Raw genomic sequence first — 22,208 nt, 5'->3', positions numbered from 1 at the left:
CGCGATTGGGCGGGAGCGGACACGACACGCGGGGCGCCCCGCCCGCCGCCGGACGCGGAAGCCGCGGAGGTGACAACTGTGGGCGCTGTGGCGACATCGCTGCTGCGGGCCGGTCTGTCGGGGCCGGGGCAGGGGGCTCGGGGGGCCGGGGCTGGGCGGGCCGTGGCTGGGCGAGGCCCTGGGTCCGGCAGGGCTCGGCGTCCGCGGGGAGGTGCGGTGGGTAATGATGCAACCAGTGAGGGAGTCTTGCCTGCGGAGATGTAGGAGCAGGGGGACGTGTTGGGAGGCTTACACTGCCCCCGCACGTAACTGGCCAGTATTATAGCGGGAACTCTGAAGGAGCAGGGTCACCGGCAGGTCGTGTCTGATGGAGCGGATAAGCCCAAATGCTCCTACTCAGTCTTTCGTTGAGTATTCTTGCCTCTTTCTGAGCAGCTAGGCTCTCATCCGCCTCTGTCTCATCAAGTAAATAGACATCCTCAATCAAAAGGAACGAACAGCAGTGGTGATTAACACCTAATGGCTATTAAATAAGCAAACACACAACTCCAATTATGGAAGCAACAGATGGTGAGACATTTCTGTATCTGTAGTTTGAGAAAGCTCAAGGAGGGAAAGGTGTTTTTCTTGTCTTCTGTTCTTCACAAAAGATAAACCTGCCTGACACAAAACAAGTCTTTAATCTAGAAACCCGAAAGTAGTAGTGTGCTCACTGCTGCCATTTTCTCTTTAGGGCAGCACTGTTGCAATGGAAGTCAAAAAGCTGTAGTTAAACCTTTTCAGTTAGTGGTACAGTGAAACGAAGCGAGGGCCCTGGGGATCTCCCTTGAATAGTGGGGGAAAAAAGCCAGCCAAACAAAATAGGGGTATACTGATCTCAAACTAATGTAGTTAAGAGACAGAAAAGATCCCTAGAAAAGAAGGATCAGTGACTTGTATAATTGATAGTGGATAAAGGTGGCAACGGTCAATACCTTTGGTGGATGAGGGAGAAAATGGTCAGGATGGTGGTTTGGGCCAAACTGGGGGTCAGCTTTTGCTGTTAGCTTAAACTAACCATGTGCACCCACTCGGGGCACTGACTCCTTCTTTGACTGAGAATTGGCCCTATCAAAAAGGTTGTTTCAGCAAGCAGGACTAAAGGAATTGTGTAGCTGTGCAGTTGCCATTGTTTTCTCTTTACCTCATGATCTGCTTGAAGCACTGTGTGGAATTTCCTTTTCTTGTAGCTCTGTCATTATTTTAGGTTATCTCGGCACAGTCATGCAATTGTACTCTGGGAATGTTGCAGGCTTTTAAAGGGTACGATGAGGGCTGGCTGGAAAAAGGAGGGAGACCAGAAAGAGAATTTTGAGGAATGGAAACTAGAACAAGATGAGGAGCAATGCAAAGGAGTTGAAGTGCAGCTCTTGGTGAAAACAGACACAAGTGCCAGAAGTCTCACAGTCTTCTCCTTTTAACTCTATGGGTTTTGGTGTAGTTTTTATCGTTTTGGGTTTTCCCCCTTTGTTTTGCTGTGGGTTTTTTCACTGTGCTACTGAGCCAGAGTTTAAAGGCTGTACTAGGAAATAGGATAATCCAAGATTAACTGCTACTATTACCTTGCTGAAGATTTTTTTCCCCCCCTCCTCATTTCTTCCTCAGACTTACCTAGTTAGGAAGAGCTGACTGCTAAAGAGAAAATGACATCTCTAGAAAAAGGTAGGTTGTTCATATGACATCTAAGCAGACTGGATTAAAAAGTAACTGGAATTTTAAACAGCAGAGTTACACTGTATACTAGGCTCCATTCATTTAAATGAATGGCTTTTATGTAGCTATGAGGAAGTAGTTCTGTGACTTCTTCATTGCAGTGAAAACCAGAGCTGCCTGGATGGAGCAGCAACGGAATGTAATTTTTCTAATCCAGCTCTATATTGAAAAATAAGTTTGTCACTGGTACTGTGATCTGTCTGTACACTTGTCTGACAGCCTCCTCTAGTATTTAGAACGTGTTGGTACTGAATCAGCAAACCTGAAAGTAAGGCAATATAATGGTGTTACTACAGCATTTTTGAAATCCATTAATATTTGGATAGAGGACACAAGCTCACATTACTGCCTGCAGTATGAGAAAAAAAGCAGTATGTGTAGCCATGTCCTCAGGAACTTTGTATCTCTCACCCATTGTGAGGAAACTGTACTACGATAATAATTTGTTGAGCTGAAAACTTAAATAAAATTAATTTCAGTAAATGTCGTGTGTATTGGGGACTATAGAGCAGAATGCAGCATTACTGGGAATGCTGGAGTCTGTAGTTCAGAAATGGAGCAGAACTGGCTTGTTGGCTTTTCTTAAACCTTCACTTGGGCAACTAAAACACGTTACGACTTGACAGTCTACTAAACTTCTTAAGGTGTCAGTAGCTGTCTGGCTAATAGCTGTTTTTCATTTGCTTCTTGCTGTTAAAATGAAACTGCTCTGATTCTGTCAGCTCCCAAAACCTGATTTTGTTTTCAGCCTATGAGTAATGTTGTCAAGAATTTTTTTCCAGGAAAGCTCTCTTTTGTGTCTGCATTTAATCTTGTATGGCAGTAGGAAATTAAAATTAATGCAATTCAGATCAATGTTTGTGTCTCGTACTGCTATTGCTAATGAGCAATGCACATTTGAGTAAGGACTTACTTGACTAAGGGCTTACTGTGAGGGTGGTGAGACACTGGAACAGGTTCCCAGGGAAGTTGTGAATGTCTCATCCCTGGAAGTGTTCAAGAACAGGTTGGATGGGGCCCTGAGCAACCTGGTCTGGTGTGGTGGTGTCCACAGGAAGGTATCCCTGCCCACAGCAGGGGGTCAGAACGAGATGATCCTGAAGGTCCCTTCCAATCCAAACCATTCTATGATTTTCTGACTTGTGGTTGATAATCACTGCTGCAATGGACTATTTGACACATGCAGTGTACAATTAAAATCTGTAACTTTGAAGTACAGAAATTAAGGAAAGACTTACAATAACACTATAACCAAGTGAAAGCTGGTAAACTTTCCCTCCACAATTTCTAAATTTCAGTTGATGATGCCTCAGCACCCATTCGAGGACCTGGAGATGGCATGGAAACAGAGCAAACAGCTGGATCAGTGGAAGTAATCACTGGAGCCAACACTACAAACCATCACATCCACCACAGCCCCCATAAAAAGGCAGCCTCTTCCCTGAGTCCCGGAGTTCTGCAGCTGGGGAAAGTACATGCTGATAAATCAGTGGAGATTGAAGCTATTCGAATATTAGTCCCCAAAGCAGCTATCACCCATGTTGTTCCAACTAAAAATGCTAAGGTAGCTAAATCTGTGGGACATAAAGGAGACACATTCCATCAGTCAGATGGAGCCACAGATCCCCAGAAAGAACAGATAGAGCTGAAAAATGCAATTGAAAAGCTAAAGAATTCAGAAAAGCGGTTGTTACAGGATAAAGAAGGTCTCTCTAATCAGCTGCGTATACAGACAGAGGTAAGAAATTAAAGGTGTTTTCTCTCACACAGCTGAACTGTTTTGGTTTGTATAAGCAGTTTGTGAATGTGACCAAAGAGAACTGCTATGACACTCTAGCCTTGAAACAAATAGGTTCCCTTTTGAACTTATCAGCTAAGATACAGAGTAGAAGTACATCAAAGTATTCTGGTGCTGCTTCTCTGACAACAGATGAAAGAGCCAAAGACTTCGCTGGGAGAAACACACTAGATAGCTGCAGGGAAATTAATCTTTTATGAGGGAAGATTTTGCTCCTTAAATCACTAAGTGAAAAATGTTATGCCATAGAAGGGTTGACTATAATTTTCTGTCTCCTATACCTGTGGATGTCTTGTCTAATCCTTTGTTATCTTACTGATTCAGGAGTGGAATACTACTGAAACTGTTTCCTGCAGCAAGCTTTCATTCGTCCTCTTTGACTGTTAGAATTTAAACAAGAATATGTTGGACATGCATTAGGCTCAAATGTTTATGCTTGCCTGGATACGTCCCATTCTGGAAAGAGAAAGGCAATTTACTGTTAGCAATTTCCAATAACTTGCACTGCATTCTGGAAGTAGGAGTGTTTATTCTCTATTGATAGTTACAAGAGAGTCTGGTCTAATTCTAGGTTAATCGGGAGCTGAAGAAATTACTTGTTGCTTCTGTTGGGGATGACCTGCAGTATCACTTTGAACGGATGGCTCGTGAGAAGAATCAGCTCATCCTAGAAAACGAAGTCCTGGGCCGGAATATGGCTCAGCTGTCTGAACAATTGGAGCGCATGTCTATACAATGTGATGTGTGGAGAAGCAAATTCCTAGCAAGCAGGTATTCCCTCTCATGGAGCTGTCCTAACAGCATTTCCCTTCAGTCTTTCATCACATACACTCATTGCAGTGTGCTTTCATATGCAGAGGACAGCCACAACAGCCATACTGACACCTATTATGAAATCTGAGAATACAGAAAAGGTATAAAGAAAGGAAGCTCCTTGTAAATCTGAATAGTCCTGCTTTTCAGAGGTAATACAGTGAGTCCTAAACCTCCTAAAATCTCAACTACAGTACTTGTCAACATAGCAAGAGAACCTCCTAATTTTGATAAAACTGCATGCAGTTTTGGGTTTAAAAACGTCTTCTAGGGCAGCTGACTTTTCCTAACAGTAATTAGCTTGCAACCCCCCTGGAATGATACAATCATTAATTTGAGAAGAGGCCGATGTGGTTAAGAGCTCTGCTTATAGCAAGTCAGGGATCTACTATGGAAGAAAGAGTAGGTGGACCTCTTTATCCAACACTGGTTCTGTTACTGCTCAGAACCCTACTGTTACTTCTCTAACCATAAAAGCTGGTCTGAAAGTCAAAATCTCATTTGACAATGGATTGGACTTTAAACTTGCTAAGTTTAGTTGTCTTACCACATCTGTAAATAGTGTTCTAGGATTTTTAATTTTCTACTATACTTGGATATAACTGACTGAATTATGATGCTTAATGCGTATCACAAAAGACCTTAGTGCTTGAAGGAAATGGCAGCATACAGTCTCCTCCCTTTAATTTGCTAGTCTTAAGAAATTTCAGCATATGGGGTGTAATGGTAACTTGTGTAACATATGGGGTGTAATGGTACTTGTAAGTCCTAGCTGAGCAAGAGTTACTACGCAAACTTGGGTTTTTTTAACATTATGAGGAGTTCTGAGATCAGGGCTGTGAATCTCAGCAATGTGCTTAAAGGAACAGTCTTCAATATTGTAACATCCTGATTCATTTTTATCTCGTATTTCTAACTGGTTGTTAAATGTCAGTCTGGGTTTTGCATTTGGAATATCACAGGCATTAGAAATGCCTGCTGGAGGCGTCAGTGCCAAGCCTCATGGCACAGCAAAACATGACAATAGCTGTCCTGTGTGTAGCTCTTAAATACTCATATCTGACATCTGGTGATTGCCCCTGGGAAAGGCAAAGAGTTAAATAAATGCAGTCTATAGCCATAGCTGTCATTTTTAGAGATGAGTGAACAGATGTGATTACAGCATACTTGTGAGAATTGTTAGTAAAAGAAAAATGTATTTAGCTTTTTCTTTCACAGGATCCTTGTCAACCATGTACACTTACCCAAGGTATTTTGAAATGTCTGTTACTAGATTTGTATTAAGTGACCTAAGATTGTTTAAACTCAGTCAAAACATAATCTTGCACTGGTGTTGGCTGTAGTTGAACAGAAATTATTCTTAATTAGGTTGATAAAGGCTCTGCATGGGGGAGAGGACAGAGAACAGCAGCTTAATCCTCAGATTGAGCAGACAAATGATGGTCTGTAGTAGAAAAAAGGTGACTTTCAAACTGTTCACTTGCACTACTGACTGGAGATTTCTTCTGCAGGGTGATGGCTGATGAGCTGACCAATACCAGAGCAATTCTTCAGCGCCAAACTAGGGATGCACAAAGTGCAATCCAGGACTTGCTGAATGAACGCGATCAGTTCCGTCAAGAGATGATTGATACGCACAAGTATGATTTTTCTAATCCAGACTACCTCTGTGCAAACCTCATTTTTGTCAGTTTATTTTAGGCTAGAGGAGAATCAAATAGCTTTCCCCTCTTCCAGTGATACTCAACAAAAATCAATGATGCTGATGTATAGTACAGTCACTTTCCAGTCCTTGAGCTGAAAGAGCAAAAGTAATAGAATTCTTTCTTCATTTCCTAGAGGTCTGGGGTCTTAGGGGTAATAAACTGAGGAACTGACATCCCTCATATCCTTAGGCTTTCTCTCTTTAATCACTTACTGTCTTGATTTCAAGTCTTCTCTGTTTCCTTCCAAAATATCAGAATAGCAAAGAAGAGATTCTTCTACGTACATGCACTTTACAGTGCTAATTCTGCCAGATGTCAAATAAGTGTTCCCAGTATTAAGGTCCTGTGTTGGTTACCTTGGAGAACAGTCCATTTGTCTCCTTGTTCTTAAACACTTTTTCTATCCATTTATTTAGCTGAAGATTTAGCTAGTGCAGTAAGGCTTGGGAAGAGACAATTCCTCTGAAGTGTGCTGGGTGCTGATTATACAGTATAGAATACAAACCCCAATAACAGTGCTTCTTTCCTTTCTGCACAGGCTTCTGGAGGAGCTCATGGTTTCTCTTCAGTGGGGGAGACAACAGACATACTATCCTAGTGCCCAGCCTTACACTACAACAGAGCTAGCAGCTGTGAATTGTAAGCTAGCCAAAGCTGTAAGCTCGCATCTTCTAGGAAATGTTGGCACTAACAGTCCAAAAAAGACTTCAACAACTGTGGAGTTTTGCAATACCCCTGCTGAGAAAATGGCTGAAATGGTAAGAACTCTTGATACATGTTTATATTAAGGTTCTGGATAAATGGATATTTCATTTTCAGCTTGGAAAAAAAATGGAAAATGGCTTTCGAGCAGAAATCCTTCCTAGTTCTTAAGAGAAGGAAAAAGCCCATTAAACTGTATAAAAATATCTTCAGTCTCAATTTTTCCATCCTTAGATGCTACATGTACTGGATCCAGCTGCACGTCCAGAAACATCAACAGAAGTTTCTTTTTCTGAGACTTCTCCATCTTCTTTCCTTTCCACAAAGAAAAGTATTGGAAGGTTTCACCCATATACAAGATACGAAGATGTAACCTTCAATTGTTGCAATCACTGTCAAGGAGAGCTGATAGCCCTTTAAAAGCCTAGCCAAGGCAGCTGCACATGCACTCTTTCTGAAGAACTACACTAGCTGATGTTCAGCAGGCTTCCCTTTGTCTTTTTTCCATAATGGATGGGTTTAGCATTGGAAGTTACATGGTTTCTGCTTCTCTACCTCTTGAAGTTAGGGACTGACAGGATTTCTGTAGTCTCTGGGATACTTCTACTACTTCTCAATCTGGAAAGCTACTTATTTTCTGATACAAAGGCAAAACAAAAAATGGTATGCTGGTCCAATTTGTAGAGCACAGAGATGCTCTTGACTATTTAACGTTTATAGTCTTACTAGCAAATCTTAATGAATTTCCCTCAGAGAGGGAGAGACAGAAGTGTAACCATACCAAAGCAAATGAAGTGCTGATCAGTTATGTCTAAATTTAAAAATAAAGTAATGGTCAGTTACGTGCTTTTTTTTTTTAATCTTAGCCAAGGTGATGAACTGTCCCCAAGTCTGTGTTCAACCTTTTACATTTAGTTATAAAAAGGAGTATGTGCAATGATTCTTCATAGCTGTAAGTTCTGAAAGCAAGAGTATATGCAGTGTCAGCCCTCCTGTCAAGAAGGAGATGAAGCCTGAATGAACTTTAGCTATAATAGATAAGTAGTAGGTGGTTGCAAGTGGGGTCTAGAAGATTCAGTGGGGTGAGTTTATTTTTGTGTTTCCATAGAGCTGAAATAATGGCTTTCCATTGTGTCAGCTTCTAGAGTGAAGCTGCTGCATAGCTGATCCTCAGCAAAGGCAGACTGACGTACTTCCTTCAGTACACAGCATTGAAGCCTGGCCTGGCATTAGGACTCAGTCCTTGCCCAAGGTCTTCCTGGTTATTATGGGAAGATGAAGATAAGCACTAAGTTTGCACAAAAAAAAAAGTATTTTTTTACTTGTATGGTTTTATAATCTTGATGTGGATTTGAAGTTCTTGACATAGGTTTGAAGAGAACTTTTAGAGACAATCTGCTAAATCCAAAGAAGCCTATTTAAGTTTCTTAGTTTCACCCCCAAATTTACCATATGAAGCTGTCTAGTTTAGGGAAAAGGTTTCTGAAATGGTTGTTTTTACCCAATTTTCCTTTGAATCTCATACCATGATCAGAGTATGTAAGCTGTAAGTTCTTGCTGTTGCTGGCTCTGCTTTGGTTTGCATGAAGAAAGCTACAATAAACTTCCTTTGCTTGCTTTCAAGTCACAGTTTTGGATTTAATGAAGTCATATTTCTGACCCTGTTTTCTCTGTAGCATAAAAGGAACTATATGACACTGAACTGTAAAACCCTTCACTCTGCTGTGTGAGGCAATGAACAGAGAACCACTTCTTTTGTAGTTTTGTGCAATTAGGGAGATGGTGTGTGTGAACCTTTGCAAACATTCCCCCTGGATTTGCTTGCTAGACACAGGAAGCTCTTCTTGCCTTTGGTGTCAGGGGAAGGTACTGGAAGGAGGAAGGCACCTGTTACTTATGTGTCTTATAGCATGTGAAATTTTCATTTTGTATCCATGTTCACTCTCTATGCTGGCAAAAGCTGCAACACAGCAGCCTCCAGTCCAACACCAGTACTCTCAATATGCCTGTAAGTAGCTCCAAAAATAACCAAGAAAAATACTACTAGAAAATCTGCTTTGCATCTACTACAATTCTGTCTGTTTGCAGTACTCCCAGAATACACTGTGAATGTGGAAAAATTTAGGAGCAATGCCAGGACCATGTAATCTGTTGGGGAATATAGTTGGACAGAATGCTCCTCTTCTTTCACTAACTTTATGATTTCATGAGTGACTTTGGCATGTTCTCTATCAAGAGTTCACAATTTAGCTGGGTAAGATGATGTTATTTGCTAAATTTATTATAATAAACATTGACATTTATATAAGGAACCTAGCTTCCTTACTATTGGAAAAGGTCATAATTTGCACAAGCTTTTAATTCCATGGAATAGAAAACTACTGAATATGACTCACAGAAATAAGTTTCAAAACCTGTTGCACGTTCACCTACACATTAGTCTTCAATTACCACTTTTCCAGGAACCTAAAAGAACACAATCCTCTGGTCTAGAGCTGGTCAACAGATCAATAGGAAGTAGTACAAGAAACATCATTTTCCAACAACATAACACCTTGCACAGTCTTAATCACTAGCAGCATCAAACAGCAATATTAATCCACCAAAAATTCAACATTTTACACAGTAGCCTGCATCCAGGAATCCATGATGGAGCTGAGTATAAAGTGCCTTTTAAAGAAGGGAATGTATTTACCACCCTCATTACATAGATCTTGCACTCATTTAGATTTGGTTAAACCAAGAAGATCCCTGAGTTATGCATTAAAGCAGGCTTTTCAACTAAATTACAAATAAATAGATAGGAAAATCATTGTCACTGAAGGTAATTGTTAAACTTGCCTGAAAGCTTTAAAAACACCACAAAAAGTCAGCTGTAAAGACCAAAAACTCAAGCCATAAAATTTAAGAAGATTGTCACCAAGAACTCTGTGGCTACATCAAATTTTCAACTGTAATGGTCTGTGAAGCAAAAGGATTTTGGCTCTGAACTAAATATAGTGCATGTTCCGCATCCGTCTTGCTCTTCTGGCTTCTAATCTAAGCTGCCTGGCTCTCTCTTTAGCAGCTAGTTCTGCTGCTCGTTTCTCTTCTCTCTTCCTTCTCAGCCAGCTGTGGAGAGAGAAAGGACCAGAAATACTGGCAGTCGCAGTTTCAAGTTTTACATCATCCATTCCAAGGAGACTTGCCCCCCCACTTAACTGGAGCCCACCCTGTCTTGTAGGGTGAAGTTGGGTGTCATGGCTGAGACAGTCTAAAAGCCTGCCACACCCAAACACAGGAAGCATACTTTCCCACCCCAATTCCTCTGCTTTTGCACCCACCCATCCACCTCGAAAAGCAAGTCCTTTGGAGGCATGGTACCCCCAAGAGAATTAAATCTGACAGTGGGACTCATTTCAAGAACAGCCTTATAAACACCTGGGCTAGAGAACATGGCACTGAGTGGGGGTACCACATCCCTTACCATGCACCAGCTGCAGGCAAAGTGGAACGGTGCAATGGATTGTTAAAAACTACCTTGAGGGCACTGGGTGGGGGAACTTTCAAAAATTGGGAGCAGCATCTAGCAAAGACCACCTGGTTAGTTAACACCCAAGGCCCCACCAATTGAGCTGGCCCTGCTCCCATTTTGTTAAACTGGATTAACTTTATGTTCATTTAATGGACTGAAACAACCCAAGCTTGGTCCAGAACAGGCAACGAGTGTCTGGGGAGAAGATCCCTTTTTTAGTAAAAGCAAGTCACTCTTTTCAGCTCGGGTTCTGACAAGTAATTTCACAGCAGTGAACAAACAACATCAAGGATTGATGATGTATTTTTGCTAGGGTGTAAGTTTAAAAGGACATATTCATGCAAAAAAACAACCCTCCAAAACAATGAGGACTTCAGCAGCAAAGATGTTTTGACCTGACAGACTACAAAGGTTTCAAATATGGTTCCTTAGGAATGACCCTACTCACTCTCTAAAAGCTCTGTCGCATTCCTCTGCCCTTGGAAAATAGGGCACTTCCTCAGCTTGGCGTCTCAAAAATTCTATCCGTTTTTCTCTCACATACTGTTGGTGCTTTTTTTTAAGCCATAACCTGTAGGCTTCTTCTGGATCCCTGTTCCTCTCCTAGTTAATAAAAAAGACACATATACACAAGGCTTATCAGTAAATGACCTTTAGAATAATCACATTATAATAATTTGTTTTGTATTCTTCTGGCATGTCCCCTCTATGAAACAGACTTTATAAACACATGATAGCATATGCTAATCTGGCATAGCATATCTACATGAGCAAGCATTCAAAGCACTGTGTTGAAAAAAATACTGAATATAGCTTTTCAAGCCCATCCCTTAAAGCAGGAAGAGCTTTAGAACAGTATCTGAATCTCCAGGTTTTGATCAGGTCATGTGCATTAACTGCTTGCTAACAAGTTCTGATGGTAAGGAACACACTCCAGAGAGTCTTCTGGCTGCTTGTTCACTGCAGGGTTCAGCCAAGTAATTCTCCCGGTATATAGGAGCACCACTGTATCCCGTGTGATTTTATAGCTAAGTTCATGCTTCTACAATGCAAGCCACCCTGCCAAGCAGAAAAGCTCTAAACATGCAAGTCTAGCTCTTCACTGAAAACAATGTAACAAGAACATTTCCCATCGGTGTAAATTTTCATACACTTAGCTAAGAACACAGGCTTAGAATTTGGTTTTCCTATTTAACAAGAGCACTATAGATCCCAGTTCCACATTAGGGAGACCTTACTTTGATGCTCAGCTCTTCCAGCTGCTTTGCAAGACGAATTCGCTTTTCTTCTTGTAGTTGTTCTTTCTTCTTCTGTAACCACGCTCTAAAAACTATGTCATTCTCTCTTCTCCTCTCTTCTTCTAGCTCCCTTTTCCTTTCTTCTTCCTTAAGTGGAAGGAAAAGTGAATAAACTTTTTTAAGAGAATGATCTTAATCTTCAGAGACTGTTGCAGCAATAAATAAGCCATTTGAATTGCATGAGAGACACACTAAAATACAGATGAAACAGGAATACTCGAAGACTGCATCACAGCTGATAATACCTTCAGGAAGAAATTGCTTGGAGCACTTCTGTGGTTTGTGATATATTCACATACTTTCAGTCTAATCCCTTTTGTGGGTTAGATTCCATTTCCATGACACATCTCAACTCACAGACATTAAAGAGCATCAGGTGAAAACTCTTAAAATTAAGGTCTGCCCAATTGCTCTGATTAGCTTAGAATCACTTTAAATTGATGCATTTTTAAAATTAATGCAGCCCTCAGGCTTGATGGACCACTCAACCATAAAGGATATTTAACAACCTATGGATTGCAGGCACTACCTTATAAATAAGGAGGTTTTTTTGGAATGAAGTTGTAATGTATTTACTTTAGGAGTATTAATAGCTTCAGGCTTTTTTCAAGTGTACAAAATGAACTGATATGTACAAAATTGAGGAAAGTTTCTTTTAACTTATTAATTACATTTTAGCTAATGATAAGTATCTACAAGGAGGAGAAAAGTTTTCAATTAACGTTTCAGAAAGCTGATTAGAACACTTTCTACCAGGATTTACTCTCTTTGAGACAAAAGCTACAATCCCTACTCATTTCAATACTTTGAGAAATCTAATCTTCTTGCAAATAGATGATGTTCCTCCCACCTACACACAACTTTCACATATCCTCCAAACTTACCATTTCTGATTTATTGGAATGAAATGAAGCAGCACCAAAATGAAGCAGATGGATTCCAGTAATGTCAAGAAATGTTTCATGCCCATGAAATCCATCACAGAATGGAAGAATTCCATTCCAGAATGAAGAAATAAGGTAACACGTCCTTACCTTTCCGTAAGTCAGCCAACAGAGGAAGAAATTTATCACACACAGTTAGGAAAAATAACCTTCCTTCCCCTCACCACACTACCTTTTACTTTAAATACACAGAGCATGGTGTCAAGAGATCTAGTCTTGTGTGCAAAAAGAAAGCACTTCAATTGCTTGTCACATTTCATACCCCTCATCACTGAGCTGAGCCTCAGCAACCTTTTCAAATAAAGCAGGCTAGAGCTATTTCCACAGATAGAAAGCAACCTTGGAAGCTACTTAGCCAGCTTAATTAGTACATCATGGCACAGAAAAACGGCAGATGCTTTGTGCTCTTTTTTATAGAGCACCACACATCGCAAGTTACCTGTTTGTAACTGTATCATCATAATGCAAAGAGAAGAAAACCATCTACGTTTTTTAACTCTCTGGTAAAGATTTCTGAAATCCCTATTACAGCTGTCAGAGGCTGACTCTCTATTAAATGTAATTTTTTTTCTGTGTAAGGAGCTGAGAAAGAATTAAAAGGGTTCTCACAGTCACTCTGCTGGGTAAATGTTATATTATGACTGAACACTCTCCCATATGATAATTTCCTAATTCATACCTCTTGAGTACCCAAATGTGCCCCTGCCTTACTGTGGTTAATGCAAACTTCCTGCACTGCAGTACAATATGTGCAGATGTGACACCACGTGCTACGTTCCATAAACTCTGGGACTGTAACAGAACCGAGGTAGAGAGAGAGTCAAGAAGCAAAAGCAGTAAGAAAAATAGAACAGAAGAAGGCCTATTTATGAAGGATATATTAAATAAATACTTCATTTCTCCTCTGAGCAAGGTATGATCCTATGCCACTCTGAGAAAGGAGCTTTGAGAGATTCTATACAAACACCAGAGAATTATTGTTATTGTTATTATTATTACTACAACTACTACTGCTGCCTCTTTTATCAAGGAAGAATGGAGTAAATACCCTGAGCATGTGGTCTTTGTGGAGCACAGGAATATGATGGTCACTGTGATTTCCTTTTCTCTATGTATTTACCTCTCTCCTCAGTCTTTCATTCCTTTGTTCTATCTGCTTCCTTAATTCTTTTTGTCTGGGAGTAAGACTGTAAGTGGAGCTTTTCACGGGCATGTGTGCAGACTCAGTCTTCTGTGGACTCTTCTGTTTTCCCAGATCTCTTGCAGCACTCAAAGCAGAATCTGGAGGATGCTTAGAGTTAGATGGAGGCATTTCTTTCATTTTAGAGGCAGTGTGAGAAGAACTGGAGAGTGAAGATTTTGGAGATGTTTGTTGAGTTTCAATATCTGTAAAAGAAACACTTATTGGGGGCAAAATGCCCTGGCTTTCAATATCACGTATACTTAAGAGTTCAAACTTTCTATCTTTTTCCACTAGGATTTTAGCATCTGTCATTTCATCATCTGAGCCAGCACGTGCTGAAAGCGATGGGCGTTTCTGTCCCATGTCATTAGAAATACGCAGCTGAGACAGCCTCCTTGAAACATCATCTCCTCTTGCAAGGTCAGTTTTACCAACTTCAGCATTTTCTGGAGGAGGAGCTTGAAGATCCACCAACTCATCCTTAAATTTTAATTTCCGTTCTCTGTTTTGATCCACAGGAGCCTGATTTTCCAGCTCTTTGTTGGCTTCTTCAATCCTTCCCAAGACGTAACGCTTTATTTCTTCATCCTCTTCCTCATTCAGATACTGCTCATTTTCCAGCTTGGATTCCTGGATAAAGCTTTCTCTCTCACTATCAGATTCGTGGTCCTCCTGTTCCGTATCTGCCCCGGATTCCAAATATTTTTTACTAGAGTATATCACTTTCACTTTTACATCTGCCTCTAAAAGCTGATCTAGATTTTCTTCCATTTCCTTACTGTCTTCCTCAAAGCTGTCTGCAGCTTTAGGAATTTGTGCTTCAATATCCTCTTCATTTTCTTCAGGATTCTAAAAAAATTAAAATAAACTAGTCTCTTCTCTCAACAAAAGAATGGTTATCAAAGAAAGAGAAAAGAAACAGCAAGAGAGAAGAGCAGTACAAACTATCTGCATTCTAAGCCAGGCTGTCAAATAGTGCATGTCATAACTAACAGCTTTTTTGGCACTAACAAGTTTCTTAAGTTTCTTCATGTTCACATTTGCACAAAGTTTAACTAAACAGTAAAGTGATTAGTGACAGCATAAAACCACAACGAGCGTTGCACAAACACTTAGAGGAACCCAGAAGTACTTTTGAAAAAAACATATCATTTTCAATGAACACTGAATTGTCTGCTTTAAGGATATTATAACCAAACTAACCAGTTCACTGAAATGTTTTTCACTATAATTCCAAATAACCTTCCTTGTCAAAATTCAGTGAATGCACCTATGCATTTCAAGCAATACTGAATTTGTGCCTACGATTCCAAATATTACTCAATTTTGTCTTCTAAATAACACAACTAGCATTTAATGCAACAAATACCTCTTTTTCACCAAGGTTTTGGGTTTTTTCTTCATCAGTTAGGCATTGAGGGTCATTTTCAAAATCATCCTCATATTCTGCATTTTCTGTTAAATCACCGACATCTGCTGGATCTCCTTGATCTTCCTTTTCACTCATTTTGGTGATGTGTTAGTTTAATACTACAAAAAGGAGAGGGAATAAAATGTTTTCAAACTCTAGTGACACACAAATACTGATGTCTCGTGGCACCCACATCAACTTGTGAGCAGTATTAATACAACCATGTCAGACAGTGCCACAGCACCTCAGGACTAAGGATCACTGATGGCTTAAAACATGAATGGTTTTGGTCTTTCCAGCTCCGGCTACTGGGAGAAGGTTTGAATTAAAGCAAATCAAGGTGATTTAGTCAGAGCTTAAACTAGAACTCATGATCTTTTAACAGTTAGCCTTGTGCTTGGACAAAGAGATCACTATTTTATGTTAGCTAGAAGTACTCCAAACTTCTTGCTTGTATCTTATCTTGTTTGTATCTTACCTTGTTTAAATGCAATGTAACTTTAAACACTCATTAACCTGTTAATCAGGCTGGATATAGTCATGCTCATGACAAAACTGAAGATGAGCCACTATAAGGACTGAAGCTTTTAAACAATCTTTGGACTGCATAGCACACAGGTGCCAGCAGCTCCTGAAGGACTGCTTAAACGTCAGTGCTTGGTGCTCCAGGCTGACTGCCTGCTGCCCCTTGGCTCAGCTCACTCAGCACAAGGCATCAAAGACACAAAAGGTTAAAGATGTGGACACAGTCATGAGCCTAGAGAGCTGATTCTGCTCTTTTTACAGCTTTAGCCCCTCATCATTCCTTCAATAATCTATTACTTTTTACAACAGCAATACAGAAGAAAACATTGATTATTCAAAAGTTCCTGTTCTTTTTGTACTGTCTGCTGTAGGCTGGAAGGTGCCACTTCTAGATGTCTCTAATAGGACAAATCTGTGTCATTTTCAACGTACTAAAGATCATGATTGTTGTGACAGGACAAGGAGTAATGGGTACCAATTAAAAGAGGGGAAATTTAGGTTAGAGATTAGAATGAAATTCTTTGCTGTTATGGTGGTGAGGCACTGGAACAGATTTCCCAGGGAGACTGTGGCTGCACCATCCCTGGAAGTGTTCAAGGCCAGGTTGGATAGTACTTTGAGCAACCTGGTCTAGTGGAAGGTGTCCCTGCCCATGGCAGGGAGGTCACAATTTGATGATCTTTAAGGTCCATTCCAATCCTTTAACATTCTATGATATGATATGGCAAGACAATATGGGGTGTAAGAGTTAGCTCTGACTCTGGATGGCCCTAGAACAGCAAGACAGCTCTTGCTGTGTAACCATCCTGCCCTTCCAGACAAGGATCACAGAATAAGAGAATCAAGAAGGGTTGCACCTGGACTTTCAAATCCATCTATGCATTTTGTAAAAACCCTTTCATCCAGCAGATGTTGCTTAAATTCTTCCAAGCTTTTAAGTTCTGATGAGCATTTCTGAGTTCTCAGTTATTTACTCTCAGCAACACCAGCTCTGCTTCTTAGAACTCTGTATTTCATGCCGGACAAGACTGATGCTCTTTTAAACCTCTAAACTTAGTCAAGATTTGTTTTAGAGGAAAAAGTGGTAATCAAGCTGGGCATTTCTTGCTGCAAACTTGTTTGTACAGAAACTTTTGAAAGCTCTTCTTTTTCTTTAATTCACATGTTGTTCAAGAAAATCTGGCAGTTTTTTCACTTCTTTTTAGCTACCACTTGCCAGTGGAATCACTCATTCACACTAGATTTCTCAGAATTTAAAGTTTTAGAGCTCGTTCAGACTGTTGCCTTGGCTTTCCACACTGTATCTATTTCCCTCATGTTTTTCCTGCACCACCTCATATGACATGTAATGATTTTTGCTGGGAAATGCCCCTTTCTTCACAAATATCTTTGGTTTGGGTGATGACATACTTGGGATTTTAATGGAGGTTACTTTGCTCTAGTGCATATTCAGCACAAAAGAACTATTTCCCTGTGACTCCATTATTATGATAAGTGGATACAAAGGCTGCACAGAGAAGTTGTGCCTTTAACAAAACACGTTCACACCAGTCTGTGGCACTCAATATGAACACATTGAACACACTGTTCAATTAATTTAGGTTAAGTGTAATGATGGGGATCAGCATAAAAATCAGCCTTTCCTGTTGTAAGATAAAGTAGCCATGGCTGAAGAGAGAATTTCCAATTCAATGTCCTTGTTTCATAGAATCATAAAACGTTAAGGGGTTGGAATGGAGTTAAGGTCATCAAGTCCCAACTTCCCCTGCCATGGGCAGGAACCCCTCCCACTAGACTGGGTTGCTCAAAGCCCCATCCAGCCTGGCCTTGAACACTTTCCAGGAATAGGGCATCCACCATCTCCCTGGGCAACCTGTTCCAGTGTCTCACCACCCTCACAGTAAAGAATTTCTTCCTTATATCTCACCTAAACTTCCCCTCTTTCAGTCTGTACCCATTTCCCCTTGTCCTGTCACTGCAGTTCCTGACAAGGAGTCCCTCTCTGGCTTCCCTGCAGGCCCCTTCAGATCCTGGGAGGTTGTAATGAGGTTCCACACAACCTCCTCTTCTGCAGACTGAACAGCCCCAACCTTCTCAGCCTGTCTCCATAGGGGAGGGGCTCCAGTCCTCTTACCAACCTCATGGCCTCCTCTGGACTCGCTCCAACAGTTCCGTGTCCTTCTTATATTGTGGGCACCAAAAAATCGTGAATCAACTCCTATTCTATTTAGGATATTATGGTGTAAAATGATTCAACCTTAAGAGGGACCAAAAGTATTCAGAAAATCTCAACTCTTCATCCTCACCTGCTTCTGTTCTACTTGGGGTGTGTCCGTGGGGGGGTGTGAGCTGCGAGCACTTGTTCGGCACAGCTTAGTGACACCTCTACGTGGTTACACTCAGGCACAGCCACAACAAAAGGCGGGACAGTGCGATGGATTTCTGTCGCTTTGTCCCTCTGCACTAAAACATACACACATACACAGACCCACGAAACCGAACCCCACGCGGGTGCGGTGGGGAACGTCCTCACCAGCATTCCCTGCTCCCCTGGGACACGCCGGGCCCCGCCGCTCCCGGCCGGGGACGAGGAGCTGCCGCCGCCGGGCGTTGCGGTTGCCGTGGCAACGGCGGGGCCGCTCCGCGCACCGACCTGCAGCGCCGGTCCGCGCCACGGCGGCTCCCGAGGGACAAACACCTCCTCCCGAGGGACGAACGCCTCCTCCCGAGGGACAAACGCCTCCTCCCGAGGGACGAACACCGCCTCCCGCAGCGCCGGTGCCGCCCGCGGGCGCGGGCAGGCCAGGCCGCACCGCCCCGTTGCCATGGAGACGGGCCTCCGCGCCAGGGCCCCCCATTCCCCGCCGCCTTTTCCGGGTGGCACAATTCCACTTAAGGCCTGGGAATTGTCGGGAAGCAGAACGCTGAGGGGAGCGGCAGCACACGCGCCCCAGCAGGAGAGGGGCAGGAGTGCGGCGGGAGGCTCTCGCTGTCCAGCCGAAAGCTCTTCTTCGATGCTGTTAAATTATGCACTCCTCAGGGAACAGCCTCAGTTTGCGTGCTGTATTATTCATCATGCTTCGGCTGGCAATGAGCAATCGGATCAGCCCAAGAGCCTGCAGTGTCAGGATTTGGGCTTTTGTTAATCACAGAATTGTTTGGGTTGGAAAGGGATCGTGAAGTTCTAATCCCTTTGCCATGGGCAAGGACTCCTTCCACTACACCAGGTTGTTCAGAGCCCCATCCAACCTGGTCTTGAACACCTCCAGGGATGGGACATCCACAACTTCTCTGGGCAACCTGTTCCAGTGTCTCACCACTAATGAAGACAGCACTGAATCTCCAGAGACACACCTCTCTGTGTTAACCACACGCTGCTCCTTGAACTTGGAAATGGAAAAAAAAAAAAAAAAAAAAGAAGAAGAAAGAAAGCAGGAGAACACCCTGAATTAATTCCCATCTGGAAGGGAAAAAAAAAAAAAAGGCCAAAATTCCCCACCCTGATTTACCTGCGGGGCCAAGGGGGCTGGCAGAGGAAGAAGGATCAGACTCTGCACTAGAGCTGGAGGGAGGTGGCAGGTCACAGCCTCCTCTAGGGAGGATGAAACACCCCACAGGTAGTGGATGCTGTGCCCCTGAGGCCAGCAGGTTCCCAAAGAGCTGTGTGACCACCAGACTCCCCATGGAGCACACACAGAGCTCCCTGCAAGGGTAGGCAGCTGTCAGCAGCCATGCAGGGTGACCAAAGTTCACTCAGCATTACAAGATGCTTCCCCAGCACTGCATTTTGGGGGAGGACCCTCCTCAGCCCTCCTACCAGCCTGGGCTGCTGTAGCATGGGCCCCCCTGGGTGGAAAGGGGGAGAGAGGGAGGGAGTTCTCCTCACTGGCAGCACTGACATGGTGCCCATCACCCTGTCCCTCACACAGTCATCGCCCCAAGTTCTGAATACACTGGCCTGGCAATGCAAAGGACAGTCCAGTCTACAAGGCCACACACCTCAGAAGGCAGCACCTCCCCTGTATTAAAGGGTTAATGCTAATGAAAGAAAATCCAGGCAGAAAACAGCCATGAAGCCAGAGCTTTGGTGACTCTCAGAGTAACTCAAGTAGGGTCACCCTTTCACTCAAAGTCACGTGGGATAGAAAAGCTAAACCCCTTCAAGGTGGGATTCAGGAGTTCTCTGAAGACATCTGTCATCATAGGCCACATGCCACAGGAGGAGGCTGAACTCCATGACCTCAGGGTTTCTGCTCATCCTACACCATGCAGTGAAAAAGAAAACCAGGTTTTGACATTGGTTCCAGTGGGCTGGAAGGGCTCCCTTATACTTACCAGAGATAACACTCGGGTACCTGCTTGGCGATGGTTCCTGCTGTACCTGGAAAAACTTCAACCAGTGGCCTCACCCAGGGCATGCAGTTATCCCACCCTTGAAGACAATATGCTGAATTTCTGATATTCCACATTTCGTAGATAGGTGTTTTGACAAGTTCATGGCAGACTAAAATACAGAGAACTGGGCACAATACCAAGGCTTTCTGCTCTGCTTTTGTTTAAGACTATCCTTCATCTTAAAAGCCCGTGCTATCCCTTTCATTCACAAGAGATGCTTTATGTGACTAATTACAAATCAGCGTGATTAAGACAAGGATTAGACCCCATTGTTGGAATGTCAAGCTGTGATGGTTTGATAATAATAACTTAATGATTTAAAGTCAATCAAAATTCATGCATGCATTCATTAATCCACATATCATTAAATGTAGGTTTACAGATGTTCCCATCTGTGAGGAAGCTGCAGAGCACGGTTATGAAAAAGGGAATAAAACAACAGTAAAGCAGTGCAGGGCTCCATGCACAGACCCCGACATGTTGGCTGCTCTTTTCCATGTCACAAATGCATCAGACACTGCGTTCAGGGAGCAGATTCATGTAGAGTGAGTGTGTTTGACAGAGAAAGGCCGGGTGACACCTCCAGAACAACATTAAACAAGCACCTTAACACCTTTTCTATGTAGTGTAGGAAACAGTTGACACTGTCAAAAGCCACAGGCAACAGGGTTCAGAGCATCCAGTCTCCTGCCCCTTCCATAGCCGAAGTCCCTCTTTCCTTCCCAGTACTTGGCTACGATCACACCCATAGAGAAGAAAACGCAGCCGCTTCCCGACAGAGCCCTTCCCTTTCCCTGAGAGCACCTCCAGAGCAGCCGGCTGTGTTACACATGCACACTGCCACAGCAGGGTTTGAGTGTAACCCTGCTTTGCCCAGGGGGACGGACAGCAGTGGGTGCTGCTCCTGAAACAGCAGCCTCTGGCAGCTCTTACTCTTTCTCGCTTTTTGGACAGAACAAGCCCAGCACCCAGTCTCTTGCTGGAGCAGTGATCCCAGCAACTACACCTCATCCTACCAGAATCACAGCAAGCCCAGTGCAGGACAGAGATTCAGTGGTAACACTCACCTCCAGCAGCCCCCAGCATCAACTGGAACAAAGAAACAGTCACAGCATCCCAGGCAGACAGCCGCGTGCACTGTTTATCTCATCTCCGCCAAACCGCACTGCATGCTCTATCTCCAGCACAGAAATTCCACTCCTTCACAGCAGCTGCGTGCCCCTTGCAGCTCTCTCGGCTGTACACGATGTGGCAGGATGCAATGGGAGGAGCAAGGATTGCCACAGTTCACGTGGACTTGCTTCACTTGCAGGCAAGAGCAGCCTTTCACCAGCACCAGATGAGAAACACTTGAATCCATCTTAAGGATAATGCTGTATGACCTATTAGTTATCTTCCTGACATATGCAAGCAGAGATTTTAATCCCCCACACTCAAGAAACTCATTCCTCCACAGCTTACTCGTGTATTCACCCAGGGAAGGCAGATGAATGAAATTCAGAACAGACCTGACATGCCAACAGTCCTAACCTTCAGCAAGAAAACTCAGCAATAAAGCTCTGAAGGAAACATTTATAAGAAAACCTCCCCTCCCCCTTTCCTCCCCAGAACACTCCTTTTCTCTTGTTTTTGGTGTTGTGCAGAGGGTTTGTTGGGCTACTACCCACACAGACCACTATGCCCTCCAGCCCAGCCTGTACTATGAGGTACAGGCCATATCTTCTAGAAACACAGCACAAGGAAAGCCTTCCAAGGACGTCAAGTGTGGGTGTGCCAGGATGGGGACCTTACAGCATTTCTCCTTTAAGGCTTCAATTTTGTAATTAGGTGAATGTAAGTAGAAAGGTCCTCCTGCATGGCAAACCTACACCTGCTTTGATTACTGTCACCCCCAGTTACTGGAGCATCCTGACCAGGGCTACCCTGCATCAGTGACGGTAAGCGCTCAGCAGTTAAGAATCCTCAATACAAGACACTTGCACAGAGTTATGCAAACCTATACAAACCAGCAAGCAACTATCAGCTTCTTGAAGCCTTGCTTCTTTTTGCATGTTTTGTTCTATATTGTTATTCTCTTTCTTACAAAGATGCTGAGAACAACCTGCAGCAGCAGTGCTGTGGATTAGCAGGGTATCAAAATAGAAAAAAAACCACTGTCCACACAGGA

At 42.8% G+C, this 22,208-nt stretch overlaps 2 protein-coding genes across 5 annotated transcripts; one reads left to right on the top strand and one right to left on the bottom strand.

The window, feature by feature from the left end:
• The first annotated feature begins 28 nt into the window (after positions 1-28).
• Positions 29-14,092, top strand: BLZF1 (basic leucine zipper nuclear factor 1). Of its 4 annotated transcripts, none has more exons than XM_039559319.1 (7): positions 29-112; positions 1,645-1,701; positions 3,051-3,490; positions 4,122-4,321; positions 5,875-6,003; positions 6,608-6,827; positions 14,005-14,092. In XM_039559319.1, exons 2-7 carry the CDS (start codon positions 1,683-1,685, stop codon positions 14,032-14,034), a joined length of 1,038 nt encoding a protein of 345 aa, XP_039415253.1. In that variant the 5' UTR covers positions 29-112; positions 1,645-1,682; the 3' UTR covers positions 14,035-14,092. The 4 variants fall into 4 exon arrangements, with proteins under 4 accessions (XP_039415253.1, XP_039415238.1, XP_039415245.1 ...); XM_039559304.1 differs by lacking the exon at positions 14,005-14,092 and adding an exon at positions 7,006-8,400; XM_039559311.1 differs by lacking the exon at positions 14,005-14,092 and adding an exon at positions 7,006-8,400 and having other exon boundaries at positions 48-69.
• Positions 9,027-21,304, bottom strand: CCDC181 (coiled-coil domain containing 181). Its single transcript, XM_010396032.4, has 6 exons — positions 21,109-21,304; positions 15,080-15,240; positions 13,648-14,559; positions 11,524-11,670; positions 10,734-10,888; positions 9,027-9,882 (listed from the first exon to the last, which is right to left on the bottom strand). The coding sequence occupies exons 2-6, from the start codon at positions 15,215-15,217 to the stop codon at positions 9,762-9,764; spliced, it is 1,473 nt and encodes a 490-aa protein (XP_010394334.2). The 5' UTR covers positions 15,218-15,240; positions 21,109-21,304; the 3' UTR covers positions 9,027-9,761.
• Between the last annotated feature and the right edge of the window lie 904 nt (positions 21,305-22,208).

This window comes from Corvus cornix, chromosome 1, assembly GCF_000738735.6.
Source record: "Corvus cornix cornix isolate S_Up_H32 chromosome 1, ASM73873v5, whole genome shotgun sequence".
In the NCBI taxonomy this organism is placed as follows: domain Eukaryota; kingdom Metazoa; phylum Chordata; class Aves; order Passeriformes; family Corvidae; genus Corvus; species Corvus cornix.
The sequence above is the reverse complement of the archived record's forward strand: the minus strand, read 5'-3'. Positions and strand labels throughout refer to the sequence as shown.